Source organism: Malus sylvestris, chromosome 12 (genome assembly GCF_916048215.2).
Source record: "Malus sylvestris chromosome 12, drMalSylv7.2, whole genome shotgun sequence".
Lineage (NCBI taxonomy): Eukaryota > Viridiplantae > Streptophyta > Magnoliopsida > Rosales > Rosaceae > Malus > Malus sylvestris.
Window position 1 is genome coordinate 32,500,051 of NC_062271.1, and position 23,775 is coordinate 32,523,825.

The following is a 23,775-nucleotide window of genomic DNA, read 5'->3' on the forward strand; positions in this document are numbered from 1 at the left end:
TAATAATCGAATATAAGATCTTTCATTTACAAGTGAAAAAAATACCACTAAACCACAATTGTATCTTTTATATCTATTTATTCTTGATAATCAAATATTTCTCGCTTCCATATTAAAAAAAAAAAACACACACACACATGAATCTCTTAATTTGATTACAAATATCGACGGTATGTACTAGCGACGTGTGGGCATTTCTGCTGATTTTTTTTTTTTTTTTTTTTTTTTTTTGTCGAAGCATTTCTGCTGAGTTGACCAAAAAGAAAAGAAAAAGAAAATACAAACGTTTGAGCTGACGGTCAAAGTGACGGAGGATTTACATTTGCAGCTATTTATTTCCCCACTTGGGAGGGAATAAATTAGAGTAAACTGTCGATTTGCCCCCTGAACTATCACCCAACTTTCGATTTGCCCCCGAACTTTTTGATTGGAAAATTAAGGACTTAAACTAATTTTTTTGGCCGATTTCCCCCCTACCATTAGTTTTTCATAGATTTCATCCAAATTAACGTTAACTCTTATCATGTGCAAACCACGTAACTCTCATTTGTGGACAAAAGCGTCATTTCACTAGACATTCAGACAAAAAAGCTATAGAATCACACATATTTGCATAGGTTTATATTTTAAAAATCGAAGGTTTTCAATTATTTTAAAGAATGAAGCGACCGAACTACCTACACATGTTGTGCATATGCTTCTATTTAACAGAAATTTGGATGGAATGAATGAAAAATTAACAGCAGGGGGCAAATCGGCCAAAAAAATTAGTTTAAGTCCTTAATTTTCCAATTAAAAAGTTCAGGGGGCAAATCGAAAGTTGGGTGATAGTTCATGGGGCAAATCGGCAGTTTACTCGAATAAATTAAGCGACCCTTTGTTAGTTAATGATACTTCTGTTTGGTGTAGGTAGACATAGATCCTCTGGAAAGCTCCAATATCGGGGGTTGGCTCTGCTTCCTGCTTCCGCCTTCAACATTTAACAGTCCAAAATCTCTGAATCAGAATTTGTGATTCGGCCACAGATGGATGAAAACGAGGACCTGTTTTCGTCCCCGAGCTTCTCCGGTAACCCACCACCAAGTGGCCTCCGCAAATTCAGCCTCCTCGACCAGACTCGCGCTGACACACTTACTCCTTCCGCTTCAAAGCTATTCCCGGACTCTTCCTCTTCCTCATCGGAAGATGAGGACAACGTCGTCTCCCTCCACTCCACCTCCAAACGCCTCGACTACATGCTCCAATTCCTTGACCGCAAGCTCTCCGTCATCAACGACGACGACTACAACAAGAACAACAACAGCAGCAGTAATTATAACAATAATAATAATAAGAACAACGCCTCCGAGGGGAACTGCTCGTCTTCGCTTCCGGAGTTCTTGGCCAGTGGGGGAGGGACTGGGATCTTCAAAGTCCCGATTCGGGCGGCTGTCCATCCGAACCGGCCGCCGAGGCTGGAAGTGAGGCCCCACCCGCTGAGGGAGACTCAGATAGGGTGCTTCTTGCGGACAATGGTGAGCACCGCGTCCCAATTGTGGGTTGGGACGGAGTGCGCCGTTAGGGTTTGGAACTTGAGCGATCTGTACTCGGCGGCAGGACAAGGCGAATCAGGGGATGAGGAGGCGGTGCCGTATAGGGAGTCGGTATGCACATCGGCTGTGATATGCTTGGTTGGGGATGAGGGGAATAAGATGGTGTGGAGCGGGCATAGGGATGGAAGGATCAGGTGTTGGAAGATGGATTCGGCTCCTACTCCGACGAATCCGTTTAAGGAGGGCTTATCTTGGCAGGCTCACAGAGGCCCCGTTCTTTCAATTGTCATCTCCTGCTATGGTAAATTTATTTGTTTGTTTATTTATTCTACTACGACTATGGGACAGAGGTTCAGGGCCGAAGGGGTAGAGGAAGACCTAGGAAAACTTTGGAAGAGACTCTAAGAAAAGACTTAGAGTACTTGGATCTAACGAAGGACATGACACAGGATCGAGCACAATGGCGTTCTAAGATTCATATAGCCGATCCCACTCAGTGACTTGGATTTTCCAAGTCTCCAACCGAGAAGTTTTCCTCACTCGGGAAATTAGGGGAACACTACCCCAACCTACATGCTCCACTCAGAAAGCTTCAACATACAAGCTTTAACAAAGGAAAATTCAAAGAACTTAGCGAAGAAGGCTTTGGTGTATTTAACACAATACGTTGAAATGAAGGAAAGCTTATTTATTGATATCCCCAATAAGCTACAAATATGTACATATACATGAGTCAAAATAAGCACACAAGAGGGAGCCTTCACAAAGGTTGCTTAGGAGAAGTCTCAGCAGTCGGTAGAGCCCCAGAAAGAGAAGGCACCGGAGGGGGATCATTTGGAGCCTCAGTACTGGACAGAACCCTAGAAGGAGGAGGCATCAGAGGTTGATCATTTGGAGCTTCATTACGCGGTACAGCCCCAGAAGACGAAGGCAATAAATGCCTTTGGAACAAACCCACAAATCTCTGATGATCAAGTAAAACCTGACCATCAGTTTCCTTCATCTGGTCAAGCTTCCTCTTCATGTTTGTAGCATAATCATGTGCGAGCCGGTGCAACTGTTTATTCTCATGCTTGAGCCCTCTAATCTCCTGTTTGAGACTCATCACTTCAGCCGCCAATGATTCAACTTGGCGGGTTCGAGCAAATAGGCGTTGTGCCATATTAGACACAGAACCTGCACACTGAACACTGAGAGCCAGCGAATCCTTAACAGCTAACTCATCAGACCGTTTGGAAAGTAGTCTGTTATCTTTGGGAGTGAGAAGGTTCCTGGCCACCACCGCAGCGGTCATATCATTCTTCATCACGGAATCCCCAACGGTAAGAGGACCAGTAGGGGAGACGAAGGATGGGCGCCATATGTTGTCTGGAGAAGGCGGGGCTGCCTCTTCAACAAGGTTCAAGTCAAAACGACGGTCGGAGGGGCCAGACATTTTCAAAGGTGTTGAAGAGAGAAGAGGTCGGACAAATCAAGATCTTAGAAGTGCAAGAATGAAGCTTCTACTGGTGGAGATTCAAGTGTGCTTTGGAACTTAATGCCAGCCCCTATAAAAATCTGCACTCGACGAAGCTTCAGAAATCGAAGAGGCGCCTGCTCAGAAATCGAAGAGGCGTTTGCTTTCTCAAAAGCTGGGCTGCTTAGAGATCACGAGGGTTGATCTCAGAAATCGAAGAGGCGTTTGCTTTCTCAAAAGTTGGGCTGCTCAAATACCACGAAGGCCGATCTCAAAAATCGAAGAGGCGCTCGCTTTCTCAAAAGCTGGGCTCCCCAGAGACCACGAGGGCCGATCTTAGAAATCGAAGAGGCACCTACTTTTCCAGCCTTTTCCAGCCTTGTCAGCACCTGTCACACGCACACTCAGTTTTGCGGAAATTATGGGCATTCTGTCAAAGACTTCTGGGGAAGTAGAAAACACATGAATCTTACTGTTCAATCACCCACTTCCCATACGCAACAATAGCTCATGGGTACCACAAATAACTTTGCCAAAGTTCTCTGCCAAAGTTGAGCACGTGAAGCTTGCAGCTCCCACTACATCGCTCTGACCAAGAAGGGTAAAAGAATAGCAAAGAAACAGCACTAACAAAGTTTAGACCCATAAATTTTGACGGTCTAGCTACCATATTATTACCCACAAGGGTAAAGGAACAGTACCACTGCTGGATAATTGGAAAGTCCCTGTGTGTCAACCTCTGTGCTTCGTGGCAAGGTAGACTAGCAAACATGCCCAACCTTTACTCACATTCGAGAAAACACTCCCAATAAGATTGCTTGCTCCAAAATCGAAGAGGCACCGTCCTCCGAATCTCGAGAGCCAGACTCCCAACATGACTACTTTCTTAAAAATCGAAGAGAGGGTAAAGGAACAGTACCATTGCTGGATAATTGGAAAGTCCCTGTGTGTCAACCTCTGTGCTTCGTGGCAAGGTAGACTAGCAAACATGCCCAACCTTTACTCACATTCGAGAAAACACTCCCAACAAGATTGCTTGCTCCAAAATCGAAGAGGCACCGCCTTCCGAATCTCGAGAGCCAGACTCCCAACATGATTACTTTCTCAAAAATCGAAGAGACACTGCTCCCCGAATCTCGAGAGCCAGACCCCCAGCATGATTGCTTTCTCAAAAATCGATGAGGCATCGTTCTCCGAATCAATCGAAGAGGCGCTCGCTTTCTCAAAAGCTGGGCTGCTCAGAGACCACGAGGGCCGATCTCAGAAATCGAAGAGGCACCTACTTTTCTAGCCTTGTCAGCACCTGTCACACGCACACTCAGCTTTGCAGAAATTATGGGCATTCTGTCGAAGACTTCTGGTGAAGTAGAAAGCACATGAATCTTACTGTTCAATCACCCACTTCCCACACGCAACAATAGCTCATGGGTACCACAAATAACTTTGCCAAAGTTCTCTGCCAAAGTTGAGCACGTGAAGCTTGCAGCTCCCACTACATCGCTCTGACCAAGAAAGGTAAAAGAATAGCAAAGAAACAGCACTAACAAAAGTTTAGACACATAAATTTTGAAGGTCTAGCTACCATATTATTACCCACAACTGTAAAGGAACAGTACCACTGCTGGATAATTGGAAAGTCCCTGTGTGTCAACCTCTGTGCTTCGTGGCAAGGTAGACTAGCAAACATGCCCAACCTTTACTCACATTCGAGAAAACACTCCCAATAAGATTGCTTGCTCCAAAATCGAAGAGGCACCGTCCTCCGAATCTCGAGAGCCAGACTCCCAACATGACTACTTTCTCAAAATCGAAGAGAGGGTAAAGGAACAGTACCATTGCTGGATAATTGGAAAGTCCCTGTGTGTCAACCTTTGTGCTTCGTGGCAAGGTAGACTAGCAAACATGCCCAACCTTTACTCACATTCGAGACAACACTCCCAACAAGATTGCTTGCTCCAAAATCGAAGAGGCACCGTCCTCCGAATCTCGAGAGCCAGACTCCCAACATGATTACTTCCTCAAAAATCGAAGAGACACTGCTCTCCGAATCTCGAGAGTCATACCCCCATCATGATTGCTTTCTCAAAAATCGAAGAGGCATCGTTCTCCGAATCTCGAGAGCCAGATACCACAGACCACTTTTTCAAAGTGCTCTGACAGAGTTAAAACATGTGAAACAGGCAGCTCCCACTACCGTGCTATGACCAAGCAGGGTAAAGGAATAGCATTACTACTTGTTGTTAGGGAGACTCCTATATATGTCGACCTCCATCCCCAACGGACAGGCAGACCTGCAAAAATGCTCAACCCTTCATCATATCTGAGAGGGCACTCCCAACGAAGCCTTTCGAAATATTCAGCTTTCTTTCCCCCCGATAATACCTCTGCAAACAAGCTATACTAGAGCAAGAATATCTCATATCATCAGGGTTAAAAGCAAGAGTATCCCATATCATGCTTTTTCCCTGTCTTTTCTTTTGGCCTTGTTTTTACCTGCAAGACAAGGAGAAAGAGAGCAATCAGTCAGCACTTGGAATCAAGCTTCCAGCCAGGAACTGACTGCCTGGAACCCCTTACCTGATTACTTACCTGGCATTGCTCTCGAGTACTCATCTTCAACATCTTATGTTTCCAGGGAAGATTCCGCATCTGCTTGAGGAACAGATAGGGCAAGTGCGAAGGATACAAGGATACAAGGAAGCATGTGGAGACAAGCGTAACAGCACACGTGCCGATACATTCATTACTCTGTCAAAAGCAAAAGTATCCCATATCAGCAGGGTGGAACGTACTCTAGATTTGATGGACTTGTTTTGACCCTCAAATTCTTCAGTCGGCCTTATACTCTGGAGGAAACCAGAAAACCCTCCAGCTCAGTTCAAGAATAAGCCTGTGGAAAGTTACTTCTTCAAAAGCAAAAGTATCTCATATCATCTCTTCTCATTTTTCTTCTCTTTATCCTTCATGCTGCTGCAAGATGGGGAGAAGGTGAACAATCAGTCGGAGCTCTGATTGCTTACCTTGTCTGTCACCTCTTTCAGCAGACCCCCTAGCTCGGCGACTTGGGGGACTCCTACTACATGGTTTGTATCGCGCTTGACCAAGCCTGAAACTACAAGTAAGCTTCAAGTGAAATTGATACATTACCTTGTGCATCTCCACCAGTTAAAGATACCACCCCTGGATGGAGGAATAGTACTTCCAGAGAAGATGCCACATCTACCTATGAGACAGATAAGGCAAGTCAAGACGACACCACACTCCGATACTTAGAAGTTTCGTGATTACGAGATCATTCTCCCACAATATTTCCTAATGTCATTTGTACTAAATCATTCACTTGTACTCACTAAATGAGAGCTTGAACCTATGTACTTGTGTAAACCCTTCACAATTAATGAGAACTCTTCTATTCCGTGGACGTAGCCAATCTGGGTGAACCACGTACATCTTGTGTTTGCTTTCCTATCTCTATCCATTTATATACTTATCCACACTAATGACCGGAGCAATCTAGCGAAGATCACAAAAAGCGATCGTTTTCGCTACCTAGGATCTATCTTGCAAGAGAACGGAGAATTAGATGGAGATCTCAACCATAGAATACGAGCTGGATGGAAAGAGTGCATCCGGCGTGTTGTGTGACCGTCGTAGGCCACTGAAGCTCAAGGGAAAATTTTATAGGACGGCAATAAGGCTAGCGATGTTGTATGGCACAGAATGTTGGGTGGTGAAGCATCAACACGTACACAAAATGGGTGTAGCGGAGATGAGGATGCTTCGTGGGATGTGTGGGCACACGAGAAAGGATAAGATTGGGAATGAGGATATCCGAGGTAAAGTAGGAGTAGCCGAAATTGTAGGAAATATGAGAGAAAATCGGCTCCGGTGATTTTGAACATGTGCAAAGAAGGCCGACTGACGCTCCGGTTCGAAGATGTGACTACGGGACAGAGGTTCAGGGCCGAAGGGGTAGAGGAAGACCTAGGACAACTTTGGAAGAGACTCTAAGAAAAGACTTAGAGTACTTGGATCTAACGGAGGACATGACACAAAACCGAGCGCAATGGCGTTCTAGGATTCATATAGCCGACCCCACTTAGTGGGAAAAGGCTTTGTTGTTGTTGTTGTTGTTGTTGTTGTTTATTTATTCTACTAGTGCTGCTGCTAATGCTGCTACTACTACTACTTTGATCCATCTAGGGGATCTATGGTCAGGCTCAGAGGGTGGTTCCATCAAGATATGGCCACGGGAAGCTCTTGAAAAAGCTCTCTCCCTAACAGCCGAAGAAAGGCACATGTCTTCTTTGTTGGTCGAGAGATCTTACATTGAACCTTGGACCCAAGTTGCCGTCAATGGTTTCACTAACATATTAACTTCAGATGTTCGCTACTTATTATCTGATCGTTCTGGAGCCAAGCTCTGGACTGCTGGTTATCTCTCATTCGCATTGTGGTATGTCACCACCCTCAATATTCTAATTTTTTTGAGAATAATGCCTACCATTCCTGATAAAAGTAATAAATTTGAATTGAACCATTCTTATTTTGGTTTTTCTGGTGCGAACTCATCATTTTTGTGTGTGTAAAATGTTAGGGAGTATTGTTTTGGCATATGGGTTTAAAGTTTTTTTCAGTGCCCCTTTGAATTATCTATGCAGTATGAGATGTTTTAGAGTTATTAGTGAATGAGAACTGCAGAAACTACTAGCCTTTTGTGACTTCAGACCTCTCTATAGCAATACTCTATTGGAACAACCTTTATCTAGTCATGAAAAGTTTCAGTTCCAACTTGGGCCAGTTATAATAGGAATAAACTCCACAATTTAATTAGTTATAATTTTTCTAGGCTCTGCCTTAAGAAACTTGCTTCTACATGGTAATAATTGTCAGTAAGTCCAAAAATATGCAATTCACAAATAAAAATTTAAGATGAAATGAAATATTTTCTCTAAAGTTGTTTGAGATAATGAGTTATTCTTTAGAATTGTTGCTACGTCTTTGAGCTTCCGTGTATGCACTAACTCGTCAACATGGACATCTTGTTCTTGAAGCCAAAATGTTTCTAGCTTCTCAAGCATGTTTACAGCTTCTTGGCATGAAACTTTAGGCATTAAAGATATCACTACATACATAAATGCATTAGTTATTTTAGAGACTAGGTTTCTCTTTTTTTCCTACATCTTGGGAATTGACATGTTTCTATATCTATACAGCTTTCATTAGATAACTAAGTGAAAGAATAAGTTTTGTAAAGGCAACTCTATTAAGTAATAACCTCCCTGTAGTAATAAATTGGTTTGGTCCCAGCATTATGACTATATAGAGGTTTTACAATATGAATGATTACGTGTGTAGAGGACTTTCTTCCTCTCTTTGTTTTTTCAAATTGGCAAACGTTTCTACTGGAGAATGTTGAATTTTTTTGTTGTTGAATATTTTGCTCAAAGTTTGAAGTTTGACCCCCACCCGCCCTCCTTCCCACTTCACATTTTTATAGAGTAAGCTGTAGACACCTACAGTTGTAAGGGCAGGCAAAATAAAGTCATGTATTTAAGTTATGCTAGTAGTTTTCATATACAGGGATGCTCGTACAAGGGAGTTATTGAAGCTTTTCAGTACAGATGGTCAGATTGAGAATCGAGTGGACATTTCATCAGCACAGGACTTCTCAGCCGAACCTATTGCTGGATCAAAGAAAGACAAAATACAAAGTTCTTTTGGTTTCTTTCAGCGGTCACGTAATGCCATAATGGGAGCAGCAGATGCTGTTCGTCGAGTTGCAGTGAAGGGTGCCTTTGGAGATGATAATCGAAGAACTGAAGCACTGGTGATAGCAATGGATGGAATGATTTGGACTGGGTGTACAAATGGCCTACTTGTACAATGGGATAGAAATGGCAATCGTATACAAGAATACCACTATCATTCTTCTGCTGTCCAATGCTTTTGTACATTTGGGCTACGTATATGGGTTGGTTATGCAAGTGGTACTGTCCATGTATTGGACCTTGAGGGTAATCTGCTTGGAGGATGGGTGGCTCACAGCAGTCCTGTCATAAAAATGGCTGCAGGAGCGGGTTTTATATTTACCTTGGCTAATCAAGGTGGTATATGTGGATGGAATATCACGTCCCCTGGACCTCTTGACAATATATTGTGCTCAGAATTAGCCGGCAAAGAATTTACATATACAAGGATAGAAAATTTGAAAATATTGACCGGTACATGGAATGTTGGACAGGGAAGAGCATCTCAGGACTCACTTATATCCTGGCTGGGCTCTGTTGCTGCTACTGTTGGAATTGTTGTTGTTGGGTTGCAAGAAGTTGAAATGGGCGCTGGTTTTCTTGCCATGTCTGCAGCCAAAGAAACTGTAAGTTTTTATTTTATTTTTTATTAATGAATTTTCTTGCCTAGAGAGTTGATAAATGGCTGCTTGGTTCCTGAGGAAAAAGGTTCGATGCAAGAAATTTTGAGCCACATAGAATGCCTTAAGGTCAATCTTATCCAAAAGTATCTTTGAATGCTCATCAAAATGTTTTCCATCGAGGACAATGCTTATGCGTTCTTTTGCATATGAGCAAGTTTCAATTGATACAACCAGCCTAGACGAAGATTATTGTTATTATAATAATGATGGCGATATGCATGTGTTGAGTTTATCTTTGAAATGCTTGTCAAACTGCCTTCGATGAAGAACAATACTGATGTATGTTATTGTGTGTGATCATCAGTCATTTAGTTCGGAAGCCTAGGTCTACAATTAAGACGATGAGGATGTTAAGGTTATAGCCATTTATTAAAAATCATTTTAAATTATTAATATTGGGCTGAAACTCTAAGAATCTATTTCCATCACCCAAATGCCATGCATTGTTGAGAGCACACATACCCCTGGTGAAGTGGACCTCTGGGGCAGCATTCTGTATCTTCTATGATGCAACCAAACACAAATAGTAACATTTTTATTTTTAATAAGGCGATGCTTGAGTATATCTTTACTTAACCTGTTAATCACAAGTCTCTTTCCAATGAAAGCAATGGAATGGTGTAACTTGATATTTTCTCACATGTTAGTATTGTCACTTGTATGGTTGACTAAATCACCTCTCGTCATGACTCTCCTTCATCTGTAGGTAGGGCTTGAGGGCAGCTCTGTTGGGCAGTGGTGGCTGGATATGATCGGAAAAACATTGGATGAAGGTTTGACATTTGAGCGCGTTGGCTCCAGGCAATTGGCAGGATTGCTCATTGCTGTGTGGTGAGTATCTTTTGACGGGAAGCTCCCTAATTCGTTGATTGATTATTTCTTTATCATTAATGGTCTGTTTGGATTTAAAATTTGGATTTGAATTTGGTTTTCAAATCCTTTTATTTGAAATTTGTTTTGTTTAAATAAAAATTCTTGGCTCCGAGATTTCATCTCAAGGTGTAGAAAAATATAAAAAAATATAATCAGTTAATTAAAATGTTAAATATATAGACTGAAATTTAGTAAAAGAACAGTGATTCACAGTCTCACCAATTCAGAATTTTCCTTCATTTTCCCTCAATTTCTCAACAACCAAACACTGAAGATGGAGATTTGTGGGATTTGATTGTTGATTTCCCACAAATCAACCTACATCCCTCATATGTCTCTCCCTCTTCTTGAGGTCACTTTGTACAGAGAGATGGAGATTTGATCCATGATTCTGCATCGATTGCAAATAAAAACTGAAATCTGATCCGCAAGTGGAGAAAGGAAAGAAAGGGAGAAATACTGAGAGATGACAGAGAAGGATGAGAGAGACGGCAGCAGAGGGGAGAGAGAGATCGTGAGGAACATACCTCTAATCGAGGGTGGTGAAGGTTTAGATGGGGGCATGAGTTCTGAGACGGTTGGATTGCGATTTTGTCATCGAGGACGTTGAAGAGGTTGAGGAATTTGTCAAATGACTAGTTCTCATTAATGCAGCCCAAATGACTAGATTTGGATTTAGAGACCCAAATTCAAATCCAAGTCCAAATTCACCCTTAAATCCAAACGGGCCCTAGAATTGATTTTCTTACCATTTTATATAGATTTTACCCTTGCAAGTCTGTCATCATAACTTTTCAGTTTTTTTGTCTTTGAGGGTGAGAAACAATCTTAGGACTCATGTTGGGGATGTTGATGCTGCAGCAGTTCCATGTGGTTTTGGGCGTGCCATTGGTAACAAGGTAGGGCTACCTCTGTTATGCTGATTTGTACTGTGAAAAAAATTGTGTTTGTGTTGCGATAATTAACAAAATGATTGCCAAAGATATAAAGGGAAAACGGAAAAGGAAAGATGAAATATATTGAAGTAAGGATCAACTTTAGTGCTTTGCATGTGAGTGAATTTTAATAGCTCTGTGCTTGTCCCAGTATCTGTTTTGAGGTCAAAGTTCACAATTCCACACGCTAATAATCTTGCGGAAAAATTAGTGTTAATACTGGTTGTACATCACAAATGAGATTTGATAGTTTTCCTGCTTATCCTATGAGTTCTCCCCTGTACTAGTGATATTATTCAATTTGGTGAACTTTATTTATTAATCTACTCATAGAGGGTAGAAACATCAGTATTCTGGTTCTAATCTAAGTTTCTGCTCATAACTTGATGAATATAGATCAGGAGGTGGTCAATTAATTTCATATATTTTTTAGCAGTCATTTAGATGGTCCCAATTTCTGGATGGAGATGAAAAGAAATTTTTTTTAAGAACAAATGTGAGGAGGTGAATTTTTAGTAGGATAAATATTGTTTTGGGCATCTGTGGGATCAGGTTTTGAGTTTTTTAGAAAACCTATCTTCTTGGATTGGAAGGCTGTGGTTACTTACGAGATTGCTTTATTTTTGCCCCATATTGTGCATGTTGATTTATCTTGACTTGACCTGGACTGCTTGTTCACCTTCATTCTGCTGTATTACATTTTTACTAATACGTGTACTCTGTTTTCTATAAAAAGAATTTTTTTGGGGGGTTTCTGTCTCCCATTGTGTTTTCATAAGCATGCATATTGCATACACACTGGTACACCTGTGCTTTTGTTCATTGTACTGTTGTGTTGTCATTTTCATTTGGTTATGACCAATATTAATCGGCTAAAGGTCGTTCAAACAGGGAGCTGTTGGTTTGAGGATTAGAATATATGGCCGGGTAATGTGCTTTGTTAATTGTCACTTTGCTGCACACTTAGAAGCCGTTAATCGCCGCAATGGAGACTTTGATCATGTATATCGAACAATGACCTTCTGCCGACCTAACTTTCTCAATTGTGCAGCTGGTACAACACTTAACTTTTCTTCTATTGTTCCCTTGCCTTCTCAATATATTTATTTTGGTTTGTTTATAGATCTGGCTTGCCATTGATCCATTCTATTGCAGCTAGTGCTTCATCTGCAGTTCAAATGCTTCGTGGCACACATGTATGTGTAAAATTGGTAGAAGCACCTTCTTGGTTTTTAAGTTACTTGTTACAGGATCAATTTTCTTCCAGCCATCTTATAAACCATTGCTGGTGCCTTTTCAGGCTATTGGTAACAATTCTGCAGAAGGGATGCCTGAGTTATCTGAGGCAGACATGATCATATTTCTTGGCGATTTTAACTATCGACTTGATGGTATATCTTACGATGAAGCTAGAGATTTTGTTTCTCAAAGATGTTTTGATTGGCTTAGAGAAAGGGATCAGCTCCGAGTGGAAATGGAAGCTGGAAATGTCTTCCAAGGAATGCGTGAGGCAGATATTAAGTTTCCTCCCACGTATAAGTTTGAAAGGCATCAAGCTGGTTTAGCAGGTACAGTTTACTGTTGCACATATGATTCCTAAATTCATAGCTTTAGATGGGCACTAAAAAGCGAAAGAAAAAAAGGGATTGGTTGAAGATTCTTTACTGAGTGCTGAGTAATCTATTTAGGTCATTTAGCAGTATTTAGTTATAACTTGTGTGTTAGGTGGTCTGTCAAGACTCGGTGACAATGTTTCTGTTTTTTGAATTACTAGATCATTTCACTTTTATGTTGTATTGTGCTGTTTGGACATTTATGCTTCTGCAAGAAAAAGATAAGACATTTTCCAATGTAAGGCATTTGCCTTGCTTTTCTCCTGAACTCTAAACTCGTATTAATTGCATTCCTATAGGATATGATTCTGGTGAGAAGAAGCGTACTCCAGCTTGGTGCGATAGAATCTTGTACCGTGACAGCCGCTCAGCGTCAGTATCAGAGTGCAGCTTAGAATGCCCTGTAGTGTCTTCAATCTCACAGTAAGTTTTCCTACCATGAAGTATTTGGCCATTTCAAATTTCAAAGGAATAGGGTTAAGTAATTCCTACAGGCCTATTGTTATATGTTGTGCCTTGTGTAACTTATGGATTGGAAAGGAAAAAAAAGTTATTGAGGCCAGAGGATCTCATCTCCTATGCATTTCATGCTCACCACTTGATTTTTAGTTGTTAGAGGCAAACTTTATTGGAAATAAATTTGTTTTATGAAATATGCAAAGTTCATGAGATTGTGTGGCAGTGAAATCTTTGATGGAATAATGAACGCACGAGTAAAATGTGTTTCAAGTCTGACATCTTCTTTTATAGGTACGAGGCCTGCATGGATGTGACAGACAGTGATCACAAGCCTGTCCGTTGCATTTTTACTGTTGATATTGCTCGAGTTGATGAGTCTCTAAGGAGACAAGAGTTTGGAGAAATCCTTAAATCAAATGAGAAAATCAAATGTATTATCGAAGAACAATGCAAGATTCCAGAAACTATTGTCAGTACAAACAACATAATCCTTCAAAACCAGGACACCTCCATTTTGCGTATTACAAATAAATGTGGCGATAAAGATGCTTTTTTTGATATTATTTGCGAAGGACAGTCAATCATTAAGGAGGATGGACCCACATCAGACTATTGTTCCTTTGGCTTTCCACGATGGCTTGAGGTAACTTCCCAAGCTTTGGAACAGTACATGTGCTTTTCATTCCAATTATTGTTTTTGGCCCAATTTTCATTACAATAATTGAGTGTTTTGGTTGTGGAGGGTGTTAGTCAACTCGGTAATTTTGCAGTGAAAAGTTGTTTGTACGCATTTTTTAGCTACAATAACCCATTAGGACAAGGAATGCGTGTAGGCATTGGAGTTTCAACGATTGGAGCTGTTAGAAATGAGTTGGAAGATACTATGCAGTTTCTATCCTTGCAATATCTATATGTCAAAGTGATCTGCCGCACATTTTTGGGTTTTTTTTTTAGCCCGGGGGGGAGGAAGAAAAGAAAGTGATTTTCTACCATTAGAAAGGTGAATTAGACCACAGAAAGTGCTTATGAATTTGCCATTTTCCTTTTTCTGTAAGGAAAGTTAGGATTGTTCTATATTGAGAATTTAAGACTAAGATATGGATGTTAAAATCAGAGTTGCACCAATGTTGGAAACTTGTGCGTTGTATAGATACAGTCTAATGAGTTCCTTCTGGGCATAACCATGTTTCATTGTTATCCGCAAGTTAGGAACAAATTTTACCAAAGTTATTGTTGTTAATAAGGAAATTCTTCCGTTTTTTTTAATTTGTACACCAGACTGAACGTTCGGGATAACATGCTAATGTTGTAGCAGTAGAAGTCGTGTTATTATTGATCATTGGATTAGTCTGTTGCATAATTAAATTGTTTCCATTTGGATCAGGATGGAACGTGGTACCTTGGTCAAACCTTGTTCTCTCCAACATTTAGTTGAAAATAATTTGTTGTAATTTTTAATTTTTGGCCAAAGATAATTAGTCTTGATTCTGAACCAGGTTACTCCTTCAGCTGGCATTATCAGACCAGATCATATAGCTGAGGTGACAGTTCATCACGAGGAGCACCAAACCCTAGAAGAGTTTCTTGATGGTGTTCCACAAAATTGGTGGTGTGAAGACACCAGAGACAAGGAAGTCATATTGGTGGTTAAGGTGCGTGGCAGTTACACTACTGACACAAGACATCACCGTGTCTGTGTGCGCCAATGCTGTTCAGCCAAGACAAACCAAAATGAACCCACTGGTGACAGCACCAGACAAGCACAAGGGACGGTTCTTCGCCGGTCTGATTTTCAACACCTGAGCAGTTCCTATGATGTGGTTGATCATCTCTGGAGTTCGCGTAGTCCTTAAAGCAGCACACTAAAACTGGCTCCTTGATGGGCAGAACGAGTTTTTTTTTTATTTTTTTTATTAACCAATTCTTCAAGGATTTTGTTGTAAATAACCGAGAAACATTGTTGAATTTCTAAGGTTTTACAAAATTTGATTTGTGTCCATGGAGTTGTGTTTCAGTTCAAGCAACGAGAGTCATTGTTTTCCTGTTTAGGCCTATTGTCGGTCCAACTGATAATATATGGAATTCATTTCAATTCCGAAGTGTACAGGTATAGTGAATTCAAAGGCGTGATATAGGAGGGTCCGAATTTTCCTTTGATCCCTTTTTTAGGATGTTAATAATTGCATGCTGCTGTTGGTTGCTGTTAAATTCGTACCGTGGAAATTGCACTCACCGGCCAATCGTTGTACTTATATTGGAAAGTGATTTTCACCTCTCATTATTCCTGAGAAATGAACAGGGGTTTGTAACAAAGAGAAAAGTGGTGTATGAGATCATTTCCCATGTATATTTGATGCCTTGGCGGCCTCGACAACATGGATTCCTCGTTTTCTTTCTCAAATGGTGGATTTTAGGTTGTGCAGATGATCTCTCTTTCTATGGCATTATTGTTGGGTAGTGTTATTTACATATATTTTTACGTCTCACATGTTCTTGTTAATTTTTGTCTATTTATATTTTTCAATTCATCCGATCCAATAACTGAAAAATAAGGGAGCCGGTTTGGTCTTACCGTCTTAGGTAGGCAGGATGTGTAGATAGAAACAACGGCCCGTGCAAAAGGTATTAGACTATTAGGTGGACGGTGGTGGTAGGTAAGTGGTAACGAACACGGTGATTGGAATAATTGGTACGGGCGGACCCAGTCCCAGAGGCAGGCGAGTAGTTACTCAGAGTCCCTAATCACTCCCTCCCTCGTCACGAAAGTCAGTCAGTCAGTCACATTGTTTTGATAGGGAAGAAGCGTTGAAACCAGAGGCAGGCTGTGAGTGTCTAGTGTTATTAAACTGAATGGCTGAAAAAGTACAAGTAGTAGAGAACAAGCAAGTGATCTTCAAGGGGTTCGTTGAGGGAACTCCAAAGGAGACGGACTTGCAAGTGTTGGTCGGCGCCACGACTGAGCTCAAGCCTCCTAAAGGCTCCGGAGCTTTTCTGGTCAAGAATCTCTACCTCTCTTGCGACCCTTACATGAGAGGCCGTATGCGCGATTTTGGTGATTCCTATATTCCTCCATTCGTTCCTGGCCAGGTACCTACCTTACCTACCTAACAATTGTCATTTCATTTCACTCATTTTTTCAATCATTCTTAATTTGTGTTTTTCTTCCTTCCTCTTACACAAACACATAAATGAATTAGCCAATCGAAGGATTTGGTGTGTCCAAAGTTGTGGGTTCTGATAATCCGACTTTCAAGCGTGGCGACTTCATCTCTGGGTTCACTAGATGGGAAGAATACAGTTTGATTTCTAGAACTGAGCAGTTGAGAAAAGTTACGCCAGACGGCGACATCCCTCTATCATTCCATGTGGGTCTTCTTGGTAATGTCATTCTTCTATCTCATCCTTCGATTCATATGCCTACACTTGATCTCATCTTTCGATTCATATGGGTCTTCTTGGTAATGTCATTCTTCTATCTCATTTTTCGATTCATATGCCTACACTTGTTTGTAAATCAGCATATATGTATATCTCCGCTGGAGAAGAATAATATCATCAGAATATTAAACACTTGTACATCATCTGAATATTGATCTAGAAACTGTTAAGAGTGAATATTGACCTAGAAACTGTTGGATTTTTGGATCGTCGGGCCCGTCCCACTCTAACGACACCGATACTGTTCCCAACTTTACCACTTGCCCAATCCGTCAGTGTGTGAGTAGGGTAATACTATTTAAACCCCTTGGTTTCTTTTCACCCTACCGATGTGGGACTTCAACAGAAACACCATTGACGATATTGTTTAGATAACTTATAAACGTAAAGTGCTTCTTTATCTCTAAAGTGTCATTGTAAATAGTTGAAGACCTTAGTTATGGTTATGAACTTATGAAGATTGGATTGCGCATGTACTTGTCCGGTCAATCACTGATTATGTAATGCTGACTGACTAAGCAAGAGAATTTTTTTTTTAAAGTACGAACCATTCATTTTTTTTTTATTACTCTGCACTAGATAATCAAGCATTAGCATCTAACTAATGATAGTTTCTTGAAGGACTCTGAGTCATTTGATCACTTCTAACAACCAGCCGCAATTTCAGCATTCTAGTCATTCTCAGAGTCCCGCTTGTTTTCCTGGAGATTTAAGACGCTTCCATTTTTCTATTCAATGTATGCTTTAGCTTAGAGTGTTGTATAACTGTGTCCAATTGTTCCTTTCCCCCTTAGACAGGAATGAGGGAGGATGCGAGGGACTCAAATCAACCCTGCTTCTAGACTAGTGTATTACACTATTACTGTTTTTGTTAGATTAAAAAAAATTAGTTTAAATAAAATTCTTTTGTTTAGCTCTTAAATCAGTAACCAAACAAGAATTTCTTGTTACAGGTATGCCAGGTTTTACTGCATATGCAGGATTCTACGAGGTCTGCTCCCCTAAGAAGGGGGAATGTGTTTTAGTTTCTGCTGCTTCCGGAGCTGTTGGTCAGCTTGTTGGCCAACTTGCTAAATTGCATGGCTGTTATGTTGTTGGAAGTTGTGGCTCAAGCCAAAAAGTAAGGTCTCATTTGTGTTTCTCTGTTATTTATGCTGATAGTTTGAGACAATATATTTGAATCATATTTCATAAAATAGCGCTGACAAGAAATAGAGCTTAATTGGGACATGTTATTTGCTAGGTTGATCTTCTGAGGAATAAGCTTGGGTTTGATGAAGCTTTTAACTACAAAGAAGAGGCAGACCTGGATGCAGCTTTGAAAAGGTTAGTGATTGATTTATGTTGTATTGAGAGTATAACCCATGTTGAGAATGTAAAACCTTCCGATACAATGATACAATGATACAAGGTTTTGAGTTGGATGCTTTACTTTTAACTTGGCATAAAATAGGCAATCCACGTATGTGCCCTCGATATCACTGATCCACATTTTTGTTCAAGCCTTAGTTGCACTTGAGCTAGGGTGAGGGGGCGTGTTATGTTGAAGATGTTTACACTCGTGAACATGACGATATTTGAGACTTTAAGCCTTGCATAACGATATTTGAGACTTTGGGCCATTGTCAAATGAAGATGTTTACACTCAGTATGTTATGTTGTTACAGGTACTTTCCACAAGGCATTGACATTTACTTTGATAATGTGGGAGGGGACATGCTTGATGCAGCACTTGTGAACATGAGAATTCACGGTCGGATTGCTGTTTGTGGAATGGTGTCTGAGAAAAACCTCTCTGATCCCCGAGGGATCCGCAATGTATTCAATCTGATATCAAAGCGTATCAGGATGCAGGGATTCCTGCAAAGTGATTACATACACTTGTACCCACGCTTCTTGGAACATGTCATTAGTTACTACAAGCAAGGGAAGATTATTTACATTGAAGACATGAATGAAGGCTTGGAAAGTGCTCCATCTGCTTTTGTTGGCTTATTTGCGGGAACAAATGTTGGTAAGCAAGTTATTCGTGTAGCCCACGAATGAATGATTCGCCTCTCTCTCTGCTGCTTGCACTGTTATAAGAGAGAGAGATGGCCAAGTTGAGGCAATTTACTTACAGCCTTGAATAATTGGATAGTTATAAATAATTTGAGTTTCTGAGTATGGTTTGTAAATTTTGTGAAGTCACCTTGCTCATGCATGGCAAATTGAACTTTATGTATGACAAACTGCGGAGTTTTAATCTAATGTCCTCCTTGATTTTCGATGTGATGTAACCATAAATTGTGCTTTCACTATAACGATTTTTAAGTTGCACATTGTGGGAGAATAGAGTCCTACATGCCATATGGAGCATATGACAAAAAATAGTACAATTTATATAGGAGATATTCTGCCCTATTATCACTAAGCTATTTTGTGATAAGACTCAGGACTTAATAATATGTGGTTAAGTTGGGGGCAATATCGATAATACTGGTGGTGGACCTGTAGAGGCTTGAAAAGTTTATCATGATATCATAGCGTGTTATTATTTCGACATGTCTTGGGCTTGATTAATTGAGCAGTCTGCACTCGAATTTGCTTTCTAGACAGAATGGGCCCAAATTATGGGCTCGAATATCCTACTGAATGACTGCACATTTGCAAAGATTGGCGTTGGCTCCAAAGAGTTGATACTAACTGATTTGACCAATTCCCGATGTAGGAATTGATTTTCCTTGTGACTCAATGTGGGTTCACTCGTGAGGAGACATGTTGGAGAATAGAGTCTCGCATTAGGCATATGACAAAGTACCACACAATTTATAAAGAGGATTTCCACCCCTAAGATCACCTAGCATTTTTGTAATAAAATTCAACATCTAATAATAGGCGATTTTTTTTTTTTTTTTAAAAACATCAACTGTACGAGGAAATTTTATTGATATGAAATAAGAAATTATATCTAGTCTAGAGGAATATAAACCTTACCCCTCAAAAATTAAGAACACAAATTACAATAAAAAAGGGAGTGACATAAAACCTGACCCCTTATAAATAATAAAATACAAAAGAAGAGAAGAAACATAAGGCTAAACCCCTTAAAACTAAACCTAGAAGGTTATAACCTGCAAAACAAAGAGCCAAACTGATTGGGAAATTAAAACACACATAAAAAAGGGGAGACAAATATGTAGGCAGGAATGTAATGGAATTTTAATAAAATGTGAGGGAGATATTGAGTGAGAGAAGGTTCCAAGCGAAGCAGAGGGCTTCATCAGCAACCCCACTATGAGTATATCCCTGGACCTCTGCGTGTGCTCGTTCTGTATTATTTGCTTGAATTTGTGTTGAATTTGACTGCCATGAATATGACTCGATGTGAACGAATGAATGCTGCTGAATGCATGATTCAGTCGAATGCGAGCTTACATGATATTTAGGGGCGAAGTGCTTCCCAATGCAATCTACAAAAATCACACAATAAAAATTTAATTAGAATAAAATCCAACATAAAATACTGATTAACTAAAAATTGTTGTTTTTGTGTTTTTCAATTTTCTGATTTGTTTGTAATTGAAATAAAAGCAAGAAAATAAAATAAACGAAAATAAGAAGAAAAAAGTTAGAAAAATTGGGTTGCCTCCCAATTAGCGCTTTAGTTAATGTCTATAGCTAGATAGATTCGAATGAGGTTTGTGATCACGTCACTTGTTCTCTTGGAGTCAACCACTCATTGATAGCATCATACGACAACAGTAGGTACATAATGAGTTGATGTTTTTCAGTGGTTGAATCCTTCATAATTGCCCTTCTATGTAAATGAATCTTTGTGATCAAATAGGGTCCCCTCCATCGATACTTGTGTTTCCCTTGAACTGACTTCAATCTTGTATTTAATACCCATAATTTCTATATAGGCCAAATGTCTTGACAAAGAATTGAGTAGCCATTAAGCTTTTTCTTCTTCCCGTTGTAGAATGTAGCCTGCTCGATGGACTTGCACTTAATTTCTGCAATTATGAATGGCTTTGTTGGTGCACTGTCATGTGATTTAGCAGATTCTAACTTGGTGTGAACAACCCCTTGCAACACGTCTGTTATGATGAATTACGGCAGCTTGGTTGGTTTCTTTGTAGCTTCTTGATTCGGCATTTGTGCCATATGGACTTGAGTTAAAGCAGGTTTTGGAGAAATTTCAAGATCATCAAGGGTTGTTTCCTCCCTTGGGCGTGAATAAATGGCAAATTGCTCCTCAATTTTTGCACTAATATCCTCTCAATCATCAAAGCTTTTCCCACAATTTAATACTTGAATCTGAAATACACGATTGATTATTTTTATGTACAACTCAGTTGATTCCAACAATTCAGAGAGTTTGTCCTCTACCAAAAGCTCTTGTGGCACATTAGACTGCTCAAGATGCTTTTGCAAACTTGGGGGGTAGAACTCTGAATATGGATTGTTCCAATTTCTTTTTGAGTCGATTCTCACATTGATATGCTCTTGGACAAACTGTGGAAAATATTCCATTTTGGACACTGCAAAATATCATGGGTCTTCAAATAGCAAAGTGCACAAATTATGAGTTTAAATCCATAAAACCCCCATTTTACATATTTGACCCATAAAGACGGTCCTTCTAATTGTATATTGAATCCAGGAAGAGGAACAAATTCCATCATTGCACAAATTATAACTTAAAAAATAAAAATAAATAAAAAAAGTTATGTGCAAAAATAATTTACTAAGAAAATGATAAACACAAATTATTTAAAACAATTCCCGGCAACGACGCCAATTTATTGATAGGATTTTTACCACCTACAAAAGTAGGGATAAAAACACTTAAATACTTGCAAGAGTACAAAGTAATTGTAGTATAGTCGGCTCTTGCAAGATCGTTCTCCACAAGGATTGAATGAATAATTTATGTTAACCATATCTTAATTAATTATTTGAAAACAAAGTTTGAAAAATGGTGATTTTATGACCTAAAACATTAAAAACGAATTTAATTAAAACAGTTAAATAAATTGGGAAAGTAAAGAAAACAAAAGAAAATAGTTTTGAAAATATATTTAAGCACTAGGGTTCCGCCGTCACCCTAACAATTCTACGTAGTTCTTCCAATTACTTATAACTTACACATGCATATTTGAAGGTTAGGTTTTCCTAAAGTATATCCTACTTGGAACTTCCAACATAGAACGTATATCTAACATGCAACATGTCCATGGTGTCTAGATCAAATGTGAAGATGCAAGACTCATTAAGTTATGTGAAAACATTTTGAAAGACCATATAACACTTAAGACGTGTCGTCCATTCTAAGAAGTTACACATATTAACCACAAGAAGCTTTAGTAAATTCCAAGGACAACCCTTTGCGAAAATTGCATCAAATAGCTTTTCTAAATATCCTAATGGTGGCCAATCAGTTTCAAACACGGTGATTAATAATTCAAAACCTGCATGCATAATATCATAAGCAAATTGAAAAGAAACTAAATATTCTTGTTAAGGCTCATGGCCTAACCCTAACAAAAGAAAATTAGTTACGAACAATCATAAAACAAAATATTATTGAAAATAGAAAAATGATAGAAAACATCTTGAAAGAAAAACACAAATTGTCAAAACCTAGCACAATATTGATGCGTTCTTCCCCCTCTCCTCTAACCCTAATGGCTAAAAAGCCTTATTTATACTACTACAAAATAAAACCCTACCTAGAAAGGGTCTTACAATAAAACAAGGAAACATAATAAAATAATAAAACAACAAATAAAAGGTTTCTACTTTGCACTGAAATTCAGATTTATCAGAAAATTAGACTTTTGACCAACCAAATCAACTTCGATTTGGTCCCAAAATATCTCTTTTAAAAGCTTAAGTAGTTCCCAACAAATCCTCAGAATGAATCTTCCTCAAAATATGCCATTTTGACCTCCAAAATACCTAAAACGTCCAAAAACGTCAATCTGGGAAAGTTGCGCGCTGGGTCTTTATTTCATTGCCGCAGTCAAACGACTTAGTAGAAAAATTTGAAACTTTGGTACAATCATCTTGAAAGATTCACGGACATCCTCCAATTGGAATCACTCCAAAATTCATCTGTATGATAACTTTTTGATCAATAGGATGTCAAATATCCTGTATTGAAAATATAATTCAAAGTATAAAAATTCTCACAAAATAACCAATAAATTAATACTAAGATTAGGGTAAAATATATAATATATTATCAACTCATCTTGAGCTCAGATCTCTGAGCTAGGATTTCAAAGAGATAAGTCCAAAGAGAGGTGAGAAGAGTAAGATGGATTTTGGGTTGACCTCACATCTCTGATTTTGAATACAAGGATGTTGAGAGAGGTGAGAAGAGTGAGGTCGAGGGGGTTTAGATTAGATCTATGAGTTATGTGTGTTATTCTTCCATAACCAAACACAATAATTTGTTCCATCCTTAAAGATAGAACGTTTATACCATATTTTATGTTTTGGCTGGTAAATTCCATTTTTTTTTTGGGCAACTGAAGCTTCGGCAGACATAGTAAGGTAGGATGTTTAGTTCCAAGTTCCTTCACCAATGATTTATGGAATAAATGGGTTGTTGGTAAGATGAATTAATAATTAGAAGTTAAATTAGGGTTTGTGTTCCATGTTGGGGCTTATGGGTTGTGCAATAATTTTTAAGTTTTGACGTGCTTCAAAACGGGTTGGAAAAATTTCTGGTTCAAGTGTCTAATTGCAGAAATTTGTGAAAATTTTCTCGTAATGTGCATGTTGTGTGCATATGGTGTTCATGGCTACATCTTAATATGAGAAGTGAGAATGTTCATTAGTTATGATGCACGTATGTCGTGCCTTGAAATTTAGCGAGTATAACCACAACGTAGCTGGCCTCGGCAAAAAACAAAATTAAGAAAAATCTTAAAGGACGTTAAGGGTCATACATGTCCATGAAATAACGATAACGAGTATCATGTTTTCCACGTGCACGGTTAAGCGGTGGTTGATATACGTAACAAGGCTTTTCAAACTGCCA

The 23,775-nt window shown here is 39.4% G+C and overlaps 2 protein-coding genes across 2 annotated transcripts; both read left to right on the forward strand.

Annotated features, from left to right (window-relative positions):
• The first annotated feature begins 880 nt into the window (after positions 1 to 880).
• LOC126592817 (type II inositol polyphosphate 5-phosphatase 15) lies at positions 881 to 15,400 on the forward strand. Its single transcript, XM_050258603.1, has 11 exons — positions 881 to 1,833; positions 7,192 to 7,444; positions 8,572 to 9,364; positions 10,128 to 10,252; positions 11,109 to 11,193; positions 12,121 to 12,283; positions 12,385 to 12,425; positions 12,530 to 12,797; positions 13,142 to 13,265; positions 13,593 to 13,944; positions 14,798 to 15,400. Exons 1-11 carry the CDS (start codon positions 1,026 to 1,028, stop codon positions 15,152 to 15,154), a joined length of 3,369 nt encoding a protein of 1,122 aa, XP_050114560.1. The 5' UTR covers positions 881 to 1,025; the 3' UTR covers positions 15,155 to 15,400.
• A 551-nt stretch (positions 15,401 to 15,951) lies between these two features.
• LOC126592818 (2-alkenal reductase (NADP(+)-dependent)) lies at positions 15,952 to 19,005 on the forward strand. The gene is made up of 5 exons (XM_050258604.1): positions 15,952 to 16,388; positions 16,499 to 16,679; positions 17,693 to 17,859; positions 17,983 to 18,065; positions 18,407 to 19,005. Exons 1-5 carry the CDS (start codon positions 16,152 to 16,154, stop codon positions 18,783 to 18,785), a joined length of 1,047 nt encoding a protein of 348 aa, XP_050114561.1. The 5' UTR covers positions 15,952 to 16,151; the 3' UTR covers positions 18,786 to 19,005.
• The last annotated feature ends 4,770 nt before the right edge of the window (positions 19,006 to 23,775 follow it).

Excerpts from the sequence above, each read along its gene's own strand:
- LOC126592818 (XM_050258604.1), top strand. The coding sequence starts at position 16,152 with ATGGCTGAAAAAGTACAAGTAGTAGAGAACAAGCAAGTGATCTTCAAG. Across the intron at positions 16,389-16,498 it reads CTCCATTCGTTCCTGGCCAG|CCAATCGAAGGATTTGGTGT; the intron begins GTACCTACCTTA and ends TAAATGAATTAG. Across the intron at positions 16,680-17,692 it reads ATTCCATGTGGGTCTTCTTG|GTATGCCAGGTTTTACTGCA; the intron begins GTAATGTCATTC and ends TTCTTGTTACAG.
- LOC126592817 (XM_050258603.1), top strand. The coding sequence starts at position 1,026 with ATGGATGAAAACGAGGACCTGTTTTCGTCCCCGAGCTTCTCCGGTAAC. Across the intron at positions 12,284-12,384 it reads CTTTCTCAATTGTGCAGCTG|CTAGTGCTTCATCTGCAGTT; the intron begins GTACAACACTTA and ends ATTCTATTGCAG. Across the intron at positions 12,426-12,529 it reads AAATGCTTCGTGGCACACAT|GCTATTGGTAACAATTCTGC; the intron begins GTATGTGTAAAA and ends GTGCCTTTTCAG.